Below are 21,977 nucleotides of genomic sequence, written 5' to 3'. Positions count from 1 at the left end.
TTCACACTTTATTTTTGTTTGAGCCCAAATGATGTTTATATCATGATAAAGCTGAATATGTATGCTTTGAAATGATATAGGTTTCAAAATAAGAATTGGTTTAATCGGGTCAAGATCACACTTTTCATTTGCCAAGTACATAAAGCAGCTTGAAAACAAGTATACTGCACTCTGATTGGTCAAAAAGACCACACAATGGCAAATTCCAACGGTTCCAGTGCCTGGGTTCGTGGGAAGGTCACACTTCCCATGTGGTAATCTCCTCAAATACCCCGCGCCTGTTGTTCTGTGAACCTTATCCAGCCAATCAGAACTCTGGATTTCATGCAAGTACAAAATTTCAGAAATCTCGTCTTGTACCTTGGTGGGAAAAGTGTGATCTTGACCCGATTAAAAGGTGCCGCATATCAAGAGTGGCATTGTGAGAAAGTACAGAAGTTCAGCTTTATGGTGATATAGATTTCATTGAGGCTCAAAATAAAAAGTTTTGCACAATTTGCAAAAGAAAACAGAGGAAGAAAATTCAGTTTTGAGGCACAATTTCAGGCCAGAAATTTACTTATTTAACAAAATATTGTATACAAAATAAATGACCAATATGAAAGAGTAACTTTTACTCTGTCTGATGGTGCAATAGTATTTCATTTAACTTGAGGTTAAAGCAGGTAAATTCTTAGAGAAAGAAAATCTCACGAATCACGAGATTTTGCAAGGATGAGGATTCAGCCACGAGATGATTTGGATGAATCTGGCCTTTTTGCTCATTAGCATAGGGACCTGCGGTCTGACTGTCATAGTCAAGCAAATCCAAATTCTTACAAAATTATATGTCCCCGTTCACATTGTAGATAATACTGTTAGGGCCTACAGGGGCCATTTTGAATTTCATAATACAGCATTTATCTCATGCATGACAAAAGAAATTATATGTCTTGCAATAAAACATGTTGTCAGACAATATTTTACTCGTAGATCACAATTACATGCATTTTATTTTTCTTACTCGTGTGAAAATTAGTTTCTCCATTCGCAATGTACATGATAAATATAGGGCCTATGGCAGCCATTTTGAATTTCAAAATACAGCATTTATCACATAAATGGCATTTTAACAATTATGTTTTTAGTCAGTATTCCACTCGTTTATCTTAATAATATGCATTTTAGTGCTCACTCTTGTCATTTTTTTGGCCCCGGCCATATTATGATTGCCATTGTACATAATACTCTTTGGGCCAGTGGTGGCTATTTTAGACATCAAAATACAGCAATGTTCTCATATATGACATGATAAATGATATATCTCGTTAGTAATGATGATTTGCATATATTACTTCGTTCATACATCGCGATTTTTGCAGTTTAGTGCTCATTTGTGTGAAAATTAGTTTTCCCTATTCATATTGTACATAATAGAGTATAGAATGGCATATGGCGGCCATTTTGAATATCAGGAAAATAAATATTTTGTCAAAAATTATTTTTTCAGAGAGTATTTCACTCCTGCCACACAATTTCATGCATTTCATAGCCAATGGGCGGACAATTTTATGATTTTCATGGGTAATTTGCATATTTTGGCGGCCATATTGGATTTTGCCAAATTGCGGAAAATGCTCAAGGTTACACGAGTGGCATCATCCAGATTCGTAATCAGCACCCTCGAATTGACAAGAAACCATCAAAAAATATTGTATATATAAAAAAACAAGGTTTGGTCAATTCTCTATGGGGCCTATCCTGGACTAATATCTTCTTCTTCTGGTTGCCCACCATGTAGCTGGAGGTCCTCAAGATACTCTGAGTTTTGCGTCTCTGAGCTTCTACTTGAACTGTCATCTATGATTATGCATGTAATTTCAATTCACGTAAAGTTGTGTCAGAAAGTACACCGACAAGGATATTTGATTAAATTCGTTTAATCTTTGGGCTATGTTCAGACATGTCAGACGAACCATTCGCATGTATTTGTATATGTATAATTTATATGAACAAATTATGAAATGTTAATTGGAAAAAAAAAATAAGTTCACTTGAATTGAATTCAATATTGGTGTGTCATTGTTCGTGTAAATACATTTATGACAACATGTGACGCTCAAAATCAAAGCAAGGACGTTTACGGGGATGGTCCTTTTTTAACTCATTTCAAATGGCCGCAAGATTGTTTTTCTTCACATTATACAATTAATGTACTATAGATGTTTTATTGTCCTGGTTATGCTAAAATATGACTTTGTATATTATTATTATAAAAAGTGAGGTTTTTTTCCAATTATCCTTTTTTGTCATATTTTTTTTCTCAATTGGATGAATTATATTCTTTCTCGTTACCATCACTTAAACTTTTGCGTGTATTTTTCCATTATTCTGTTGAATTCTAACAATATAATTTTTGCATTAATAGTACGGTTAGGCTTGAACATTTTGTTCAAGTCGTTTTGTTTTTTATATTTCTAATTATGATTTTTTTTCTGTATTTATTATTTTTATTTTTTGGTTGCTAATGCAATATTTAAACAACTAAAAAGATAATGATAATAATAAATCATAATTGTAACACTTACAGCGATGCCAGTATTAATAGCTACAATCATAAAGCTATTCTTACCTACACCTATATTGAAAATCGACTCGAAGATCTCAGGCTCACTATGAGTTTCTTCTGAAATGGTCCTTTTCACATGAATTGGCTTTGGTTGATGTGAAACATCTTCATCTGAAAAGGAATATAAATGCATGATTACCAGAAATGTGAATAAAAACTAAATAATGGTATTCCTTTATAGCCATTGGGTACATTATATTGTTTGAATTGAATCCACGTAGTATTATAATTCTTTTCCAGAGTCAATATTGTCTTAAGGTATTTTTAGAGTATTGTTTAACATTAAGCTATCAAATCTTTGTTTATCTTGCCTTCTTCATTCTTCACCGTTCTAGCTGACTGGACAGACTGCCAAACACGTTTCAATACCTTCACAGCTTCATCTTCTGAAGTTTGGGATGCTTTCCACTTAGAAAGCATTTGAACATTAGCATCTCTCCTATTAAACATGTTCCAATGCTGAATGTGGTCAAGCTCTCTTTTGGTTAGACCAAGCTTTTGTCCGATCACAAAGAACGTGTTTCCTTTGATCTTCCGGGAGAATTCGACAAGAAACTTGTCCGAGATTTCACTGTTGAAGGTGAAGGGAATATTTTTTTTCAAGAAGAATACATCAAAAAATCTAATAAAAAACATTAAATGCACATGTGATTGTGGTATGTACACAAATTCATCACAAGCTCAACGCTAAATAAACTTCTGTTCCCAGCGAAATGATGACACTGATGTACTGATATCCCGGAAAGTTTCATGTTAATAATAATATAAAAGTAATAGTAGTGATAATAATAATAATGATAACAATAATATTAATAATAATGTTAATAATAATTATGATAAGTATTCTGGACGACTCAAAGTTTTGTAAAATGTTTGATTGTATCTGCTTCAAACCTGAGTAACTTATATGTTTTATTCAGTTCATGCATGTCTAGTGTAATGTTACACCAGTGGAAAACAAATTTCTTTGGCCCATATTCTGAAGTCAGGTTTAACTTAGACCATGGTCTAAGTCTTTGCTAAAATTATGGAAAGCCAAAAGTGTCAAAATTTCTATGAAGTTGTATATTTCTTATGTTTACTGTGCTCTTTCCTGATTAATCGATGATGAAGACAAATAAATATTTATGTATACTTCCTAGACAATTATGAATGATTTGAAATACGATATCTCTACCGTTAGTGATTTATGTAACAATTGGCTATCCATACATAAACCACAACTTTAAACCTGAGTTTAAGTTAAACTCGACTTCAGAATACGGGCATTTGTAATCATGTTTGCGAAGACAAAATAAATATCTTGTATCTTGTATATCTTGTATATATCTCTATCAGGTACCATTTTCGTTTATGTTCCTGATATATCAAATTTCCTCTTTATTAATGCCGTAACATAATATCCAAAGTGTCTTTGTTTTCATTGTAAAACTAATTTTCATTTGTTCTTTGATGGCAAAGCTACATCGATTGTTTTATTTGCGATTCTCTCCATCGATCGAATGACAGTATTATCAAATGGTTGTAGCAACAAGACTAGACCAAATCATCATTGACTCACCTAACAGAGGAGATATCTTCTAGATGTAGATGAATCCAAATAAGAAGGTACATGTTGGAAAAAAATTGGAAGGGTTAGAGGTTTGATTCATTTGTGGTTACTAGGCATAGTGTGATAAAATAATTTTGTTCCAACGTCAAACGTGCCTGGTATGTCTCTGAAATTGAATTTGGGCATTGGTGGATTTTGTTAGAGCAGAGGTATTGAATTATACAGTGCGTCCCAGAAAAAAAAAACGAAACCGAGAGTAAGCGATGATTTATCATAACTTAATCACAAATGCAATAGACAAATGACCTACCAATGTAAAGCTTAGAATCTCCTCTTTCATCTGATATTACTTAGATTATTCCGCATTCACGCATGAGTTAGCAAAAACAATTTGAACAAAGGATACCAAAAACTCATTTTGCGGGGGTATCTGAATCTCAAAAAGAAAATCACATGCCTAAAAAGTTCAATATCTGCTCTTTTATTTGATACCTTAATCACAAAAAATGGTCACGAAGTAAAAAAAGTTATGTTCCCTCGAAACAATGCTTGTATTGCAATAATTTCAATAAATAAACGTGTTTTCACCGTTTTCCGACAGAAGCTATTATATCGCATGGTTAACAAAAGACTTAATGCATGGCTGATCGTCAACAAAACGGAGTGTCAAGTGAATTTGAACGCTAGCCTGTAGAACCTCTGGTAGGTCCATGATTTTATGAAATTATTGAAATTCAAGCCTTATTTCAAATAACCATAACTTTCTTATTTTTCGACCATTTTCTGTGATTGAGGTATCAAATAAAAGAGCAGATATTGAATTATTTTTTAATGTGATTTTCTTTTTGAAACCAAGATACAGCCCGCCAAATGACTTTTTGGTATCCCCTCTTCAAATTGTTTTTGCTCATTCATATGTGAATGAGAAATAATCTAAGTAATTTCAGATGACAGAGGAGATTATAAGCTTTACAATGATAGGTCATTTGTCTATCGTATTTGTGATTAAGTTATGATAAATCATCGATAAATCTCGGTTTCGGTTTTTGTGGGACGCACTGTTTAGCGCTTTATTGATGAGTACGTGACAGGGATTTTGCCATGCGTTATCCGATCTGTAACGTAGTAAGAAACGAAGATTACAAATTCAAGATTTAAATTCATATGTTTATCATAATATATAAACAAGATGTAGAAAAATATGAACATAATGTGATAAGCAATAACGAGTGTTGAATGATTTTTTTTTATTGAATTCGTGCATTTTCAAAATTTCCACAAATATTGAACGAAAAATAAAATGACATATTACTAAGTTAATAGAGAGCAAACCTAATTCTAGATCTTTGATAGATGACTCCAAGGATTTCATGAGTGAAAGCAAGATTTCCTTTGCTTCTTGACCAGAGGGTTGCGTTTGTCGCCATTTATTTAGCATGTCAAAGAAGGCCTGCTGCCTGTCTCGGGACCGATTGTGTTCCATCACGTCTAACTGTTGAATTCGGAACCCAAGAGCAACTCCTAAATCATAGTACTGATCTACCGTCATCTTGTCAGCAATGGACTGGACATCAATATCCTGGAGGTCACTCCTTGAGACTTCGTCAGCTACCCTAAAAACACGATATATGAAATAAAAAATTGTACTGTAGGTCAAATGTAAATCAGTTCTTAGTTGGTTTTTTATGTGCAGTGGGGGCATCTTTGGCACTTCCATGACGGTGAGCCCCACCAGCCAAGGTAGACATTAATTGCATAGCAAATAGTTTAATAAATATATGGATACGAAGGCACATCTGAAGCCGGTTTTCGTTCATCAATGAAATAGATATCGAATCTATGATTTAACATTCACCATTTTCTTTAGGTTTTGCAGTGAGGTGTATGAAGATAACAAATGTTAAACGTATAACTTACGGGGCGAAAGAGAAAGGTTGTAATGAATGCTCGGTCCCAGGTTCACCTGTCGAAATAAATATGAATTCAAATATTATAGAACTTGGTCACTAGGACGATAATTAAAAAAAATACACTATTGGCGTATTGCGTCGTCAGCACGGTAACACCAGACACAAGATTGAGATTTCATTTTTTTAATAAGGTTGGTTGGGTAACCTGATTCACATGTTAAAACGAATCATATATTTCGAATATTGAATACATAAACAAACAGAAACTGATTTTATTTTGCAGTTAATTGTGGTAAAGGACATACATATAAACAGTATACTGCGTCATATTTCTGTTAAAACATGATAATGATTGTGTGTAATAGATGTGTACGACGTCACGACACCAAGCTCTTTGCGGATTATTCAGATTCTCATTATTTTATTGAAAGTCTAGCAATGTTCTAAGATTCAATGCCAAAGACTGAACTAATGGCCGTACCTGTGGCTTGATTTCATACTATCACGTTTTCCAGGTTTATTTTATGTAGTCTTCATCATAGATAATGAGATTCCCTTTATTTTATTGAAAGTTTAGCAATGTTCTAAGATTTAATGTTAAAGGCTGGGCTATTGACCGTACCTGTGGTTTTCCAGGTTTTATCAGTCTTCATCATAGACTAGAAACAATTACATGTCGAAAACAATCAATTATCATAAAGCAGACAGTATGCATTTTACCTGAACATCTGATGACAAAGGCAAGAGATATTGAAATATCGTTTTTTCCACTCTGCGTTATCATGATAGTAACCGGGAAATCTTGATCCTCATCACGTGATGTCATTGGTAGAACGATCATGTGTTTCAGTTTGCTTTGAATGTCTTTTAAGAGAAGAACCTGTAGTTTGTTATCAGAATGAAGTCTTAATTCAATCAAAGTATTAAGAAAAACACATGGATTTGTACAAGGACATACTGGTTGGAAACTTCTTGAGGGGTTGTTGCCTCGATCCTTTCCTTAAAAAAATAATTGGTTCTTTGCTCGATTTTTACACGTGTGGTTCAACAATGAAAACATAAAAAAGTGCAGCGCAAAGGAAGCAAGGTCTCTTGTGCCTACCATGATTTTCAAATTTGCAACGATTAGATAACAGCTATGATGATGAATATTATAACACCCAGTGGCGTACCGTGGGTCACGGCATTGGGGGGCACCAGCAAAAATTCTGAGTCACTTAGTGAGCGCGCAAAGCGCTCTCAGTTGCCAGTATACTGACCTAAGAAAGACATTTTAAGGACAGTACCATTAAACGGATATGTTTCTTACTGATCACATAATGCGAGCGCGAAGTGCAAGCTGAAATTTCATAATAAGCAAGTTTTTGTAATCATGATACGCAACTGTCTCGCTAAAAAAACATTTGTGTATATATTGACCCCAAACAGGTATATTTTAAGGACTATTTTTTAAGGAATCCATAAAGAGTACACATATCTCACGATATTCATTTAACGCGAGTGCCAAGCGCGTGCTTATTTTGTTAGAATTATATCTAAAGACATGAAGCACTTCTTGTAGTCATTGTAATCTTGATTATCATACGCATCTCACTGATCAAATATTTCGGAAGTTCAGACCTGAAAAGGGGCATTGTTAGGCTTGTTTGTAGGAATTTACGAAGACCATACGTATTTCACTCACCAAATGATGCTAGCGCAAATTTTGATATTCAGATAAGAAAAAGGGACATATTTTAAGGACTGATTTCAGGAATTCATGAAGAGCAGACTTTTCTCACCAATCCACTAATGCGAACGTAAGCACGGACAGGAAATGTTTTATATTAAGAACTGAAAATGGGGCAATCACTTTAAGTAGTCAAGATAAAGAAGCATATGTCACTACATAAAACAATCATTGTTCGAAGTGCGATGAAATACATTTGATGTATATTGACTTGAAAACGGGAGGTTTTAGCACAACAGGATTATAAATCTCGTTAAATAGACAATGTGTGCATCAGGAACAATGAAGACATTGGCCCCGAGCAAATGGTGTTTCATAAAGTTATGACAAAATGTTTTTTTAATGTAATATAACATAACATAATTATAATATAACTTTATAATGAACAATAATTTATTTTTTCCCACTACGTTTCTGTTCGCCAATGTTCTCCCAGGTAGAAATAAACCGGCTTCACATCGACTATTTATGTGACACAAGTCTTATGAATATTCATATCAAAATTTTACAATGTTGGTCAAGCAAAGTCCGACGGTCAAACCAGTCTGAGTCCACTTGGGGTGATACACATCCAATAGGACTGATGTCGGCTTCAAACCACATCCAAAGGACCGACTTTCAAAAAAGAAGGTGATACACATAAGCCGGCTTTAGTTCACTTTCGGTGTATGTGTATCACCAACCTATTAACACTTCGACAAAGAAAATCCCTTCTAATTGCTTACTCTGCTGCTTTCATTTCCATCATCACGAAAGGACGCCACACTAACATCACTCGATTTTGTCGCAATGTTGATTGGAACTGAAGGATGAGCCTTCCTGTACAACCGTTTTTCCTCCTGCCTTTTAATTTCCTGTGAAATAAAGAGTTATAGACTCACTGAATACTTGTGTATTATGCGATAAGTCTAGAGACATCGGACTCAAAATACCATTTGATATAAGAAATAGGGATAATAGGAAGACAATAAGTGATTGGCCAATAAAGTTACACATTAGACTGAAATATAATGCCGGCCTTTGATAAACAATCTGAACTGTTGTCAATCTTCTATATACGCCGTTGGTCTAGGAAATTGCCTAATCATTTCATTATTCCATATTCAACGTAATTTTCTGATTTCCTTGAAAAATACATTAAATAATTTGACCCAAAGAGGAAATTTGTCTCATATTTTAGAAGAATAATAATATAATGGCATTTCCGAAAAAGCAAGGGGGTACACCTCCCTATATCTCAAGCAATTGCTATTTCAAATAAGATTACATGGGACCAGTTAATAAAAATGGGAGGAATATTATATTCTTAGTCCTATCACCTTGAGTTGGCGATACGTTAGCAAACACTGAAGCACACAGACCTTAAACTGGTTTATTTTCGAGGAAATAACCGTTGTTCATCTATTGTTCCCCTACCCCGGACAGTCGAGCAATAAGCACAGATTGACTTTTTCGAATTCCGAGAGCAAACGTTTTTTTTTATTGACCGTTATTCCTTCTGTCACACTGACATGAACATTCCCTCGTTCACACTCTCTCTCTCTCTCACACACACACACACCCTCTCGCACACCCTCCGATTCACCCTCACACACACTGACAATACACTTCAAAACCATCTCTCCTATGCAACTGATGTCCCTTACCTCTTCCATCCCTGGTAGGTTGGCATGAACATGAAGATGAATGTCAACATCCTGTCCTCTCTCTATCCTGTCAGGGATGTATGGAGAGCATAGAAGTTTCTGTCGGATCACCTGTTGTTCTAGAGGAATAAGTACCCACCAATCAGCACATTGGGAGACATACAGCTCGAGGTGTCTCTTGTACACTTTGCAGTATGGTGGCTCGTCAGATGAGTTGGATGTTCTTCTTCGCGAAGTTACTGGTAGGTCTAGATTTATGAAGGGACAAAAAAAGGTTAAGGATGTAAGTTGAGTTGGCGGGAGATTCTCGTCGTGATTTTGATAATTATAATGAAAATGATTTGACGGTTGTTAAAAAAAAGGGTGACCAGGGATGACTGAGACAAATAATATTCAACATGCTGACATTATGCATGGAATGTAATACATAAAATTATAACATATTACCCTTTACTGAATCCCATACACGAGAAACGATGTCTGGGTTCATTTGATCTGGATTAATGACCACTGAACAGTGAGGTATCCTGATCTTAACAGGATGCTGGAAAATCATATGTGGAGGATCACATCTGATTCCATAGCAAGCCACTGATTCATCTTCTTGAAGGTTGACAATTGGTGGCTCTCGCAAGAGAGTGAGGGTGATCAGTCCCGTGTGATCATGACGAATAGCGCCAGGAGGAATAAAGATTGACACGCCATGGTCTTCTAGATCAATTTTTCGGTCGATAGTTGACTCAACTTCCACAGAAATATTACCACGGCTTGGTCGTGCATCTATTGTTTAATTTTAAAAGATGATAAAATGCCATTGCAATATCAAATTAGATGTTAACAATATAGATAAAAATTACCTATAAAAACAAAAATATCCGCAATAAATACGATGAATTATAGCTCTGCAAGCATCAATATTTATTGTTGGACCAATTTTAGATACAATTGTTTTATAATGAACTTTGTCCTTTTCATGTGTTCACGTTTGGGACTAGTATCAACACCTTTACTAACTTGAAATCGACAATAATCTGAAGAAACAAATTGTAAAGAACATTTGTAATCGCTGGAGATGGAAAGATTTGTCATGGTGACAAAAAACAAATTTCAATGCAAAATTTAGGTGGTTAATGATTTAATGAGGAACAAAAATAGATGTCTGAAATGTCAAATCTTACCTCCTGAATATTCGATATCCTCTATAGGTGACCTAAAAAATAAGATGAATTGAATTTATTACAACGTCACTGGCAATTTCCAATAAGATGAATAACATTCATGTATACTTTAGGATCGATCTAACTAACTTCATCTATTGTAATCAGTTGATTCATTTCATTAAATTATCAAATTTACAAATCTTAAAAACGACAATGCTTCAACTTCTGTAAAAGAAAATTAACAATTTGCTGAGATTTGGATACCGTATAGATTTCGAAATGAAAGTGGGCCCCTAGTGGATTTGTGGAAGCTGAAAGAAGTCCGTATTGATATTTTCACGAAAAAAAAATCAAATTGATATCAATAGAAAGCCCAAAGTACATTTTCACTGACCCTCATAATACATCTCAGAATTTATATTAAAACATTTAACTATCAGTTCAATAGATTAAAACCCAGTGCCTATCAAAGTATACAACCTTAGCAAGATCATCTGATTGATTACTGGATCCTTAGCATAGTGGATTGGTAGATTGCCTGTATCGTCCCTTATATCTAATCTGGCTCCATTGTCAAGAAGATAGAACACCAAAGCCTTCTCAGAAGGTAAAACACCATTGTAGTATTCATTGGATATCTGTAACAGAATACCACGAAACTCAATTTCCTGTCTGGGCTAGGTTCAAACAAAAGTCAAGAGAATGCTCTTTCTGTGCAGATGAATTACTTAGCCATTCCTAAGGTTGTTGATGTAAACTTTCTTCCTCAGGTCTTGATCTAGAGATTTGCAAGTGACCTTGGAAATATGTCCAGCTTTTATTCAGAATCAACTATGTCAGCAAAGCACATAAAGTGATTATTCCGGTATCAGGACAACTACCCCCTGGACAATCACCCCCCGGACAACTACCCCCTGGACAATTACCCCCGAGAACAATTACCCCCCGGACAATTACCCCCCGGACAATTACCCCCTGAGGACAACTACCCCCCGAGGACAATTACCCCCCGGACAATTACCCCCCGGACAACTACCCCCGGACAATTACCCCCCGGACAATTCCCCCCCCCCCGGACAACTACCCCCCGGACAATTACCGCCAGGACAATTACCCCCGGACAACTACCCCCCCGGACAATTACCCCCTAGACAAGGGGAGTGCACAGAGTCATACGTCGGCCGTACGTTTGACGTAAGAAGTACTCAAGGCATTCTCGAGTATCTTGGAATCAAACGTACGCCGTAAGAAAGCTGTAAAATTGAGCACCATCCATAGGCGGATCCAGGGGGCCGAGGGGCCCGCCCCCCCCCCCTATCGGCAGAGCAAAAAAATGAAAAAAAGGGGGAAAGAAAGAAAAAAAAAAAAGGGGAAAGAAAGGAGAAAAAATAAGAGGTAAAATAAGAGGAGGGAGACGAGTAAAAAAAAAGGTCAGGGGATGACTTAAAAATGATAAAAAAATATATTTCATGTCACTATATTAATGTTTTTTGCTCGCGCTCGCATAGCCTGTTCGATGAGATACACATCTTGCTAAATAGGCTGATATGTAGCTTAAAATATCAAGTTTTGAAGTCGATATTACAAAGCATATTTCAGCTCGGACATTATTCATTATTTTGTTTGATTTACAAACTGATTTTTAAGTGCTCTGTTTAATGTCCGTTTTATGGTGTGAATATAACTTGCAGCTTTCGCTATGCGCTCGCATTATTTGATTTGCCAAATTATATAACAAACTACTTAAAACCCCCCTTTTATGACAGTTTACCAAAAATTTCGTCTCACTATTTGCGCTCGCATTTTTGTAAAAAATATATCAACTCACAAATCCTATTCATGATTACAAAAGTGCTTAAAATATCCAGTTTTCAGGCCTCAGTGTCAACACATTTTACTCACTCATTTAGGCTTATTACATTAATAAATATGATGATAAAATTTTCATGAATTCTTAATGACTAAATTGTCCCTTTTCAGAAAAGAATATCGACAATATTACAATTTCATATGATTCATATAGCGCTCAGGAAGAGGAATAAGAAAGTTGTTATCATTTTCATATGATGACAAAATGTCCTTAGACCTAGAATGTCCAGGTCCTAGGTCAAAATAATAATGAAGATATCAGCTCCCGCTTCATACTCGCATCATTTATTAAGTGCTTTCCACATCCACTTCACAATTTCCCTACACAATGCTTTAGATAGTGCTCAAATTCACCATTTTCATACCGGAATATCAAGTATTTTCCGCTCGCGCTTCGCGCTCGCATTGCTTTTTCGATGAGATTAATATCTTGCTCAATATAGGCTGATATGGAGCTTAAAATATCAAGTTTCGAAGTCAATATACAAAACATATTTCATTTCGAGCTTTCATTATTTTTAAATTTACAAATCGATTTTTCAAGTGCTCTGTAAAATGTCAATTTTATGGTCTAAATTTTAATATTTTCAGCTCACGCTGCTCGGTCGCATTATTTGATTTGCATAGGCCTACTTCTTTATAAATTCTTACAAACCGTCCTTAAAATGCACCGTAAACGAATTGTATACTATCACGATTGCCAATTTGTATAAAAACACTGTATTTGATTATGTCATATATATTGTTTACAATTTAGTAAATTTGGTACTTAATTTCCTTCTTTAATGTTTAATTGCTTTCACCCAATAATAATACACACAAAATCACCTTGTAAATTACAAGGTGTTCTTGTGTGTATCATCTTTGCATAAAGTTTTTTAGCTTTCTGTATTAAGTTATAAAGCCACATCTTAATCTGGAATGTGCACCAATTGTTTCATAATTCTTAGCTTCTTGTTAGTTGAACTGTTTTAAAATAACAGATTTATAGGTCTACTTGACAGTGTTAGTGTTGATAGTTGCGTTATCGACTTTCAATATTTCTACCTATGAAGGTGTATTTTTTACGTTTTATCTATTTGCCTGATTTCTTTCCTGAAATTAAACCCAAAATAAATATTTTAAAAAATCAGATCAGTTGGAATCAGAGATCTTCAACATTTGTGATTATTATGACTAATCGTGTTCAATTGTTCTATGAAAACTTAGAATGAGGGCCAGTTTACATATTTTCTGATGTATATATGCATAGCCAAACGGGAGGTTTCGGGTGCAAGCCCCCCCCCCCCATCCCCCCATTTTTCATGATGCAGAAGGCGCCGCTAAATAAAAACAAAAAAAGATAAAAGAAGAAAGTGAGAGAACAGGAGAAAGAGCAATATAAAAGAGAAATAAAAAGTTATTAACGTAAGGTAAAGTAGAAAATATTTCGGAAACCTGTGCCACCGACCAAAACTTACAATGGGTCCCGCTTATTTCTAACATTGATGCTGGAGAGAAGGGGGGATTTTCTGAAGGAAATTGTCGGGGGGGGGGGTAGTTGTCCAGGGGGTAGTTGTCCGGGGTAGTTGTCCGGGGGGTAATTGTCGGGGGGGGTAATTGTCCGGGGGGTAATTTTACGGGGGGTAATTTTACGGGGGGTAATTGTCCGAGGGTAGTTGTTCGGGGGGTAATTTTCCGGGGGGTAATTGTCCGGGGGTAATTGTCCGGGGGGTAATTGTCCGGGGGGTAGTTGTCCGGGGGGTAATTGTCCGGGGGTAATTGTCCTCGGGGGGTAGTTGTCCTCAGGGGGTAATTGTCCTCGGGGGGTAATTGTCCGGGGGGTAGTTGTCCGGGGGGTGATTGTCCAGGGGGTAGTTGTCCTAGAACCGATTATTCCATCTTGAAACCATGAAATTGTTAAGAATAATTTTCAGTAGTACGCCAGGTAATGTTATTATACTTTCATCATTTGATTAGATATGCATAAACAAAAAACAGTTTGTTATAAGCTTTTGCTGAGGTATGCATATGCTTCTCTTACGTTAATTTCAAACCACTGTGTAGTGGCACAATAGGGAATTCGTGGGTGAATACATTAATAATATCAAAGTGAAGGTTACACTTCGTAATTCCGAAGGTTCTTTATTCCGAAGGTTCGTAATTCCGAAACACGTAAATTGCCTATACCTCGATGTTCGTTAATCTGAAAACGTAAAAGGGTTCGTTAATCCGAACATTTGTGGCGTTATTCCGAAGGTTCGTTTTTCCGATGTTCGATAATCCGAAAACGAAATAAGGTTCGATGTTCCGAAGGTTCGTTAATCCGAAAACGAAATAAGGTTCATTATTCCGAAGGTTCCTTAATCCGAAAACGAAATAAGGTTCGTTGTTCCGAAGGTTCGTTTTCGGATTAACGAATCTTCGGAATTACGAACCTTTTTTCGTTTTCGGATTAACGAACCTTCGGAATTACGAACCTCGTTTCGTTTTCGGACTAACTAACCTTCGGAATTACGAACCTTTTTTCGTTTTCGGATTAACGAACCTTCTGAATTACGAACATTCGGAATTACGAACCTTCGTAAATACGAACCTTCGGAATAACCGAACCTTCGGAATAACGAAACTTCGGAATTACGAATGTATGCGCAAAGGGAAAGGGTGTGTTACCGGATGGCAAGATCAACACTGCTGCATCGGTTTTCAATCGGTGAAAAAGAGGGGAGAAGAAACAAGAATAAAAAAAAACTTTTACTCTACATTTACTCCTGTAATTTGTTCCAAAATATGCATGCCAACGTCACCTTTTTTAATGTGTCAGTTTCCTTCACAGTCCTCTCAGTCATGTAGCATAACTTAATGGCTTTATGTAGACACGTCTGACCATCAGTTGATTGATTGTTGAGATCACATCCATAAGAGATTAATTTCTCTACTAGGGATGCATCACCGCGGAGGACAGCAATCTGAAGAATCGGTAGATTGCTCTAAATGAATTGAAATATGGAATGCGTTTTTTTCAATTGATATGTAACCAACATCACCGAATTATCTTAATATGTGTAATCATATCAAAGAGCATAGATAAAAGTAGATTTTTTTCTTTCCTTTCTGTTGATATGCCACACACAAATATTACATTGTATCAATATGGATAAAGATATAATCAAAGAATTATATTCTACTTTCTAATCTAATTTACTTCAAATTTTCTCTAGAGCAGTTTTCTCGACAAGCCTTAAAAATTTATATTACCTTCAAACACATTGCTATAATTCGAATAATGCATTATTGTATCCTACTTTTTCATCATTATTATTGTATCCGTTATTGTACAATTCTGTAGCCTGTATAGTCTTTGTGGTCAACTGGAGTTGAATTGAATATTAAACGATACTATAATACTATACTCTACAACTACTGCCAAATAATAGTTATACTATCCATGATGATGATTATGGTAATAACGATAATATTAATACCTTTGTATTCCAATCAGCAATGAGTAGATCGGTGATATCTTTGAACCCAAGAGTCAATGCGTGATGTAATGGCGTCTGGTCATCCTTGTCATCAGAAAAGCAACACGCTCCTCCTGAAAGTAGAACTTGAACAAACTCGAAGAAACCTTGTTTAACGGCAATGTGTAATGGTGTATCACCCTGGTTATTATCTTTGTTAACCATAGCTCCTTGACAAAGCAAATGCTTGGTGATATCGAGATTGCCACTTTCAACAGCGAGGTGTAAAGCTGTGCAGCCCTTGTTATCAGCATAATTAACTTCAGCTCCTTGGCCAATCAGATGCTCGCATATATCAAAGTGACCGCCTTCAACAGCAACGTGCAAGGGGATCCATGCCTGATTATCGGTCGTATTGACATCTGCCTCATAACTTATGAGACACTTGGTGACTTCAAGATGGTCATTCTGAGCAGCAATGTGTAAAGCAGTTCGACCATTGCTATATCTATCATTCACCTTAGCTCCTTGATTGATCAAATATTTGGTGATGAATTGGTGACCGTTTAGAGCAGCACTACAGAGGGTCCAACCATCGCCATCTCCCTTGCCAACCTCAGCTCCTTCACTGATCAGATAATCGCACATGTCAAGATGACCTTCTTGAGCAGCAACATGTAATGGAGTGCATCCGTCACTATATCCCTTATTAACCTCAGCACCTTGACTGATCAGATATTTGGCTATGAATGTATGACCACAGGAAGAAGCACTATATAGAGTCCAACCGTCACTGTCTTCGTTTTTCACTTCAGCTCCATGGCTGAGAAGATAATTGCAGGTGTCAAGATGAGCCCCTTTAGCAGCATAGTGTAAAGGAGTACAACCCTTCAAATATTCTTCATTGACATCAGCTCCTTGACTGATCAAATATTTGGTCACATTAAGATCACCATTCTCAGCAGCACTATGTAAAGGTGTCCAGCCATCATTATCTCCCTCATTCGCATCAGCTCCTTGACTAATCAGATATTCACATGTATCCAGATGACCATTCTCAGCAGCACTATGTAAAGGTGTCCAGCCATCATTATCTCCCTCATTCGCATCAGCTCCTTGACTAATCAGATATTCACATGTATCCAGATGACCTTCTTGAGCAGCAATATTCAAAGGAGTCCAGCCCTCAGTAGCTCCCTTATTCACTTCAGCTCCTTGACTAATCAGATATTCACATGTATCCAGATGACCATTCTGTGCAGCACTGTGTAATGCAGTACAATCATCATTCGTTCCTTTATTCACATCAGCTCCTTGACTGATCAAATATTTGGTCACATTAAGATCACCATTCAGAGCAGCTCTATTTACAGGTGTCCAGCCATCATTATTTCCCTCATTCGCACCAGCTCCTTGACTAATCAAATATTCACATGTATCCAGGTGGCCTTCTTGAGCAGCAATATGCAAAGGAGTCCAGCCCTCAGTAGCTCCCTTATTCACTTCAGCTCCTTGACTAATCAGATATTCACATGTAACCAGGTGACCTTCTTGAGCAGCAATGTGCAAAGGAGTCCAGCCCTCAGTAGCTCCCTTGTTCACTTCAGCTCCTTGACTAATCATATATTCACATGTATCCAGATGACCATTAAGTGCAGCACGATGCAAAGGAGTCCAGCCCTCAGTAGCTCCCTTATTCACTTCAGCTCCTTGACTAATCAGATATTCACATGTATCCAGATGACCATTTTGTGCAGCACTGTGTAATGCAGTACAATCATCATTCGTTCCTTTATTCACATCAGCTCCTTGACTGATCAAATATTTGGTCACATTAAGATGACCATTCAGAGCAGCACAATGTAAAGGTGTCCAGCCATCATTATCTCCCTCATTTGCACCAGCTCCTTGACTAATCAGATATTCACATGTATCCAGGTGACCTTCTTGAGCAGCTATATGCAAAGGAGTCCAGCCCTCAGTAACTCCCTTATTCACTTCAGCTCCTTGACTAATTAGATATTTGGTCACATTTAGATGACCATTCTTAGCAGCACAGTGTAATGCAGTCTCACCATCATTCATTCCTTTCTTCACTTCAGCTCCTTGACTAATCAGATATTCACATGTATCCAGATGACCTTCTTTAGCAGCAACGTTTAATGCAGTCCTACCATTATTGTTTCCTTTATTCACATCAGCTCCATGACTAATCAGATATTCACATGTATCCAGATGACCTTCTTTAGCAGCAACGTGTACTGGAGTCAGACCCTCATTATCTCCCTTATTCACCTCAGCTTCTTGACTAATCAGATATCTGATGACTTCAAGATGACCTTTAAGTGCAGCATTGTGCAATGGAGTGAAACCATTATTATCTGCTTTATTGACATCAGCTCCTTGATTGATCATATATTCACATGTAACCAGATGACCTTCTTGAGCAGCAATATGTAAAGGAGTCCAGCCCTCATTATCGCCCTTATTGACTTCAGCTCTTTGATTAATCAGATATTGGGTGACTTCAATATGACCAGTGAAAGCAGAACCACGCAATGCGCTGCGACCGTTATCATCAACCCTATTCACCTCGGCTCCTTGACTAATCAGATATTTGGTCACATTAATATGACCATTCTGAGCAGCACAGTGTAATGCAGTCCCACCATCATTCATTCCTTTATTCACTTCAGCTCCTTGACTAATCAGATATTCACATGTATCCAGATGACCATTTCGAGCAGCACTGTGTAATGCAGTCCTACCATTATTGTTTCCTTTATTCACACCAGCTCCTTGACTGATCAAATATTTGGTCACATTAAGATGACCATTCAGAGCAGCACTGTGTAAAGGTGTCCAGCCATCATTATTTCCCTCATTCGCACCAGCTCCTTGACTAATCAGATATTCACATGTATCCAGGTGACCTTCTTGAGCAGCAAGATGCAAAAGAGTCCAGCCCTCATTATCTCCCTTATTCACCTTCGCTCCTTGACTAATCAGATATTTGGTAACATCAATATGACCATCGAAAGCAGATTCACGCAATGCAATGCGACCGTTATTATCAACCCTATTCACATCAGCTCCTTGACTTAGAAGATACTTGACAATGAATGCATGACCGTTGGAAGCAGCACTAATTAGATTCCAGCGATCACTTTCTCCGTTTTTCACCTCAGCTCCTCGACTGAGTAGATAATCGCAGGTACCAAGATGACCCTCCTGAGCAGCATAGTGCAAAGGGTTCAAACCATAGCTATCTCCTTTATTGACTTCAGCTCCTTCACTGATCAGATATTCTGAGACTTCAAGATGACCACTAATAGCAGCACTGTGTAATGCAGTACAACCAACATTATTTTCTTTATTCACTTCAGCTCCTTGACTGATCAGATATTCACATGTATAAAGATGACCATTCTTAGCAGCAACGTGTAAAGGAGTCGAACCATATTTTTCCCCTTTATTCACCTCAGCTCCTTGACTGATCAAATATCTGGTGATTTCAAGATGACCTTCCTGAGCAGCACTGTGTAATGGAGTCGAACCATTATTTTTCCCTTTATTCACCTCAGCTCCTTGACTGATCAGATATTCACATGTATCCAGATGACTTTCTTGAGCAGCAACGTGTAAAGGAGTCCAGCCCTCATTATCTCCCTTATTCACCTGAGCTCCCTGACTAATCAGATATTTGGTAACATCAATATGACCACCGAAAGCAGATTCACGCAATGCACTGCGACCGTTATCATTAACCCTATTCACCTCAGCTCCTTTACTGATCAAATATCTGGTGATCTCAAGATGACCTTCCTGAGCAGCACTGTGTAATGGAGTCGAACCATTATTTTTCCCTTTATTCACCTCAGCTCCTTGACTGATCAGATATCTGGTGATTTCAAGATGACCTTCCTGAGCAGCACTGTGTAATGGAGTCGAACCATTATTTTTCCCTTTATTCACCTCACCTCCTTGACTGATCAGATATTCACATGTATCCAGATGACCTCCGTGAGCAGCAACGTGTAATGAAGTCCAGCCCTCTGTATCTCCCTTATTCACCTCAGCTCCTTGACTAATCAGATATTTGGTAACATCAATATGACCATCGAAAGCAGATTCACGCAATGCACTGCGACCGTTATCATTAACCTTATTCACCTCAGCTCCTTTACTGATCAAATATCTGGCGATTTCAAGATGACCTTCCTGAGCAGCACTGTGTAATGGAGTCGAACCATTATTTTTCCCTTTATTCACCTCAGCTCCTTGACTGATCAGATATCTGGTGATTTCAAGATGACCTTCCTGAGCAGCACTGTGTAATGGAGTCGAACCATTATTTTTCCCTTTATTCACCTCAGCTCCTTGACTGATCAGATATTCACACGTATCCAGATGACCTCCGTGAGCAGCAACGTGTAATGGAGTCCAGCCCTCATTATCTCCCTTGTTCACCTCAGCTCCTTGACTAATCAGATATTTGGTAACATCAATATGACCATCGAAAGCAGATTCACGCAATGCACTGCGACCGTTATCATTAACCCTATTCACCTCAGCTCCTTTACTGATCAAATATCTGGTGATTTCAAGATGACCTTCCTGAGCAGCACTGTGTAATGGAGTCGAACCATTATTTTTCCCTTTATGCACCTCAGCTCCTTGACTGATCAAATATCTGGTGATTTCAAGATGACCTTCCTGAGCAGCACTGTGTAATGGAGTCGAACCATTATTTTTCCCTCTATTCACCTCACCTCCTTGACTGATCAGATATTCACATGTTTCCATATGACCTCCATGAGCAGCAAGATGTAAAGGTGTCAAGCCCTCATTATCTCCCTTATTCACCTCAGCTCCCTGACTAATCAGATATTTGGTAACCTCAATATGACCACTGAAAGCAGAACCACGCAATGCACTGTGACCATTATTATCAACCCTATTCACTTCAGCTCCTTGACTTACAAGATACTTAACTACCTCTACATGACCAAGTGATGCAGCGTTTGACATTGGCAATAAATTGTTTTCCTGTGTACAATGTACATCGGCTCCTTCACTGATCAAGTATTTCAACATGTCAAACTTGTCCCAACCGGCAGCGATGTACAAGGGTGTCATTCCTTTACTATTGACCATGTTCACACTGGTGCCTTGACTGAGAAAGTATCGGACTACATCCTTGTGACCATTATTTACGCCGTTAAGTAATGCACTGTTGCCTATGTTGTCCTCTTTGTACACATTTCCACCGCGCCTGAGTATCGCCTTTGTTGCTTCAAGGTTTCCATATGATGCAGCAAGATGTAAGGGTATTTGTCCATCTTCATTCTCCTTCTCTACATCACCACCATGTTTAATGAGAAACTCCACGATATCATTGTTGCCACGTTGTGCAGCCATGTGTAATGGAGTGTTTCCATTTTTATCTGGATGGTTTACCCCAGTACCTTGTTGTAATAGACCTTTAACCGCTTGAAGATCATCTCGCGATACTGCACTCTGAAGATCTTGATTCTGACGATCCATACTGTCCATTGTATGACGTCACTCACTATATTTCATCAAGCGCCCTAGAACACAGCCCGATGTCTTTGGGTCTAATGTAAACGTCATTTCACTTATTTCGGTTGCAGAAATGTGTTTCTATTCTGGTCAGATTGATTTTATATTTGAGTGTTATTTGTTGTAGTCAAGTTACAATTGATTGTTGATCATCTCAATAAAATGCATTGCAAGGTCTTGATTTTGTTGATCAATACAGGCCAATGGATGGCAGCATATATCGGACTCCAGCTAGTAATCTAACAGAAACAGTTGTCTGATCGGTTTTACGCTTGAGCTCTGTTGTAGACTGCCAACTGCTTGGAGATCACCTCGTAACTTAATAGTGCTCTCTGAAGACCGTAATTCGGTTAATACACACCTGCATACACGTCGTATGGGACCATGCATCAGACTTTACCTACACTGTTAAAAGAACCTGATTTTATAGAATAGAAAAAGAAGATTTAGCAGAAAACAATAACAGAATCATTCTGT

General features: G+C 37.4%; 1 protein-coding gene and 1 long non-coding RNA gene across 2 annotated transcripts; both read right to left on the bottom strand.

The window, feature by feature from the left end:
* Positions 1-6,797: 6,797 nt before the first annotated feature.
* Positions 6,798-9,647, bottom strand: LOC135154391 (uncharacterized). The gene is made up of 3 exons (XR_010293792.1): positions 9,446-9,647; positions 8,525-8,653; positions 6,798-6,950 (listed from the first exon to the last, which is right to left on the bottom strand). It is a non-coding gene; the product is annotated as an uncharacterized LOC135154391 (long non-coding RNA).
* A 231-nt stretch (positions 9,648-9,878) lies between these two features.
* Positions 9,879-21,464, bottom strand: LOC129263481 (uncharacterized). Its single transcript, XM_064100680.1, has 5 exons — positions 15,939-21,464; positions 15,261-15,443; positions 11,086-11,282; positions 10,624-10,655; positions 9,879-10,225 (listed from the first exon to the last, which is right to left on the bottom strand). Exons 1-5 carry the CDS (start codon positions 21,462-21,464, stop codon positions 9,879-9,881), a joined length of 6,285 nt encoding a protein of 2,094 aa, XP_063956750.1.
* Between the last annotated feature and the right edge of the window lie 513 nt (positions 21,465-21,977).

The sequence above is a fragment of the Lytechinus pictus genome, chromosome 6 (assembly GCF_037042905.1).
Source record: "Lytechinus pictus isolate F3 Inbred chromosome 6, Lp3.0, whole genome shotgun sequence".
NCBI lineage: Eukaryota > Metazoa > Echinodermata > Echinoidea > Temnopleuroida > Toxopneustidae > Lytechinus > Lytechinus pictus.
The sequence above is the reverse complement of the archived record's forward strand: the minus strand, read 5'-3'. Positions and strand labels throughout refer to the sequence as shown.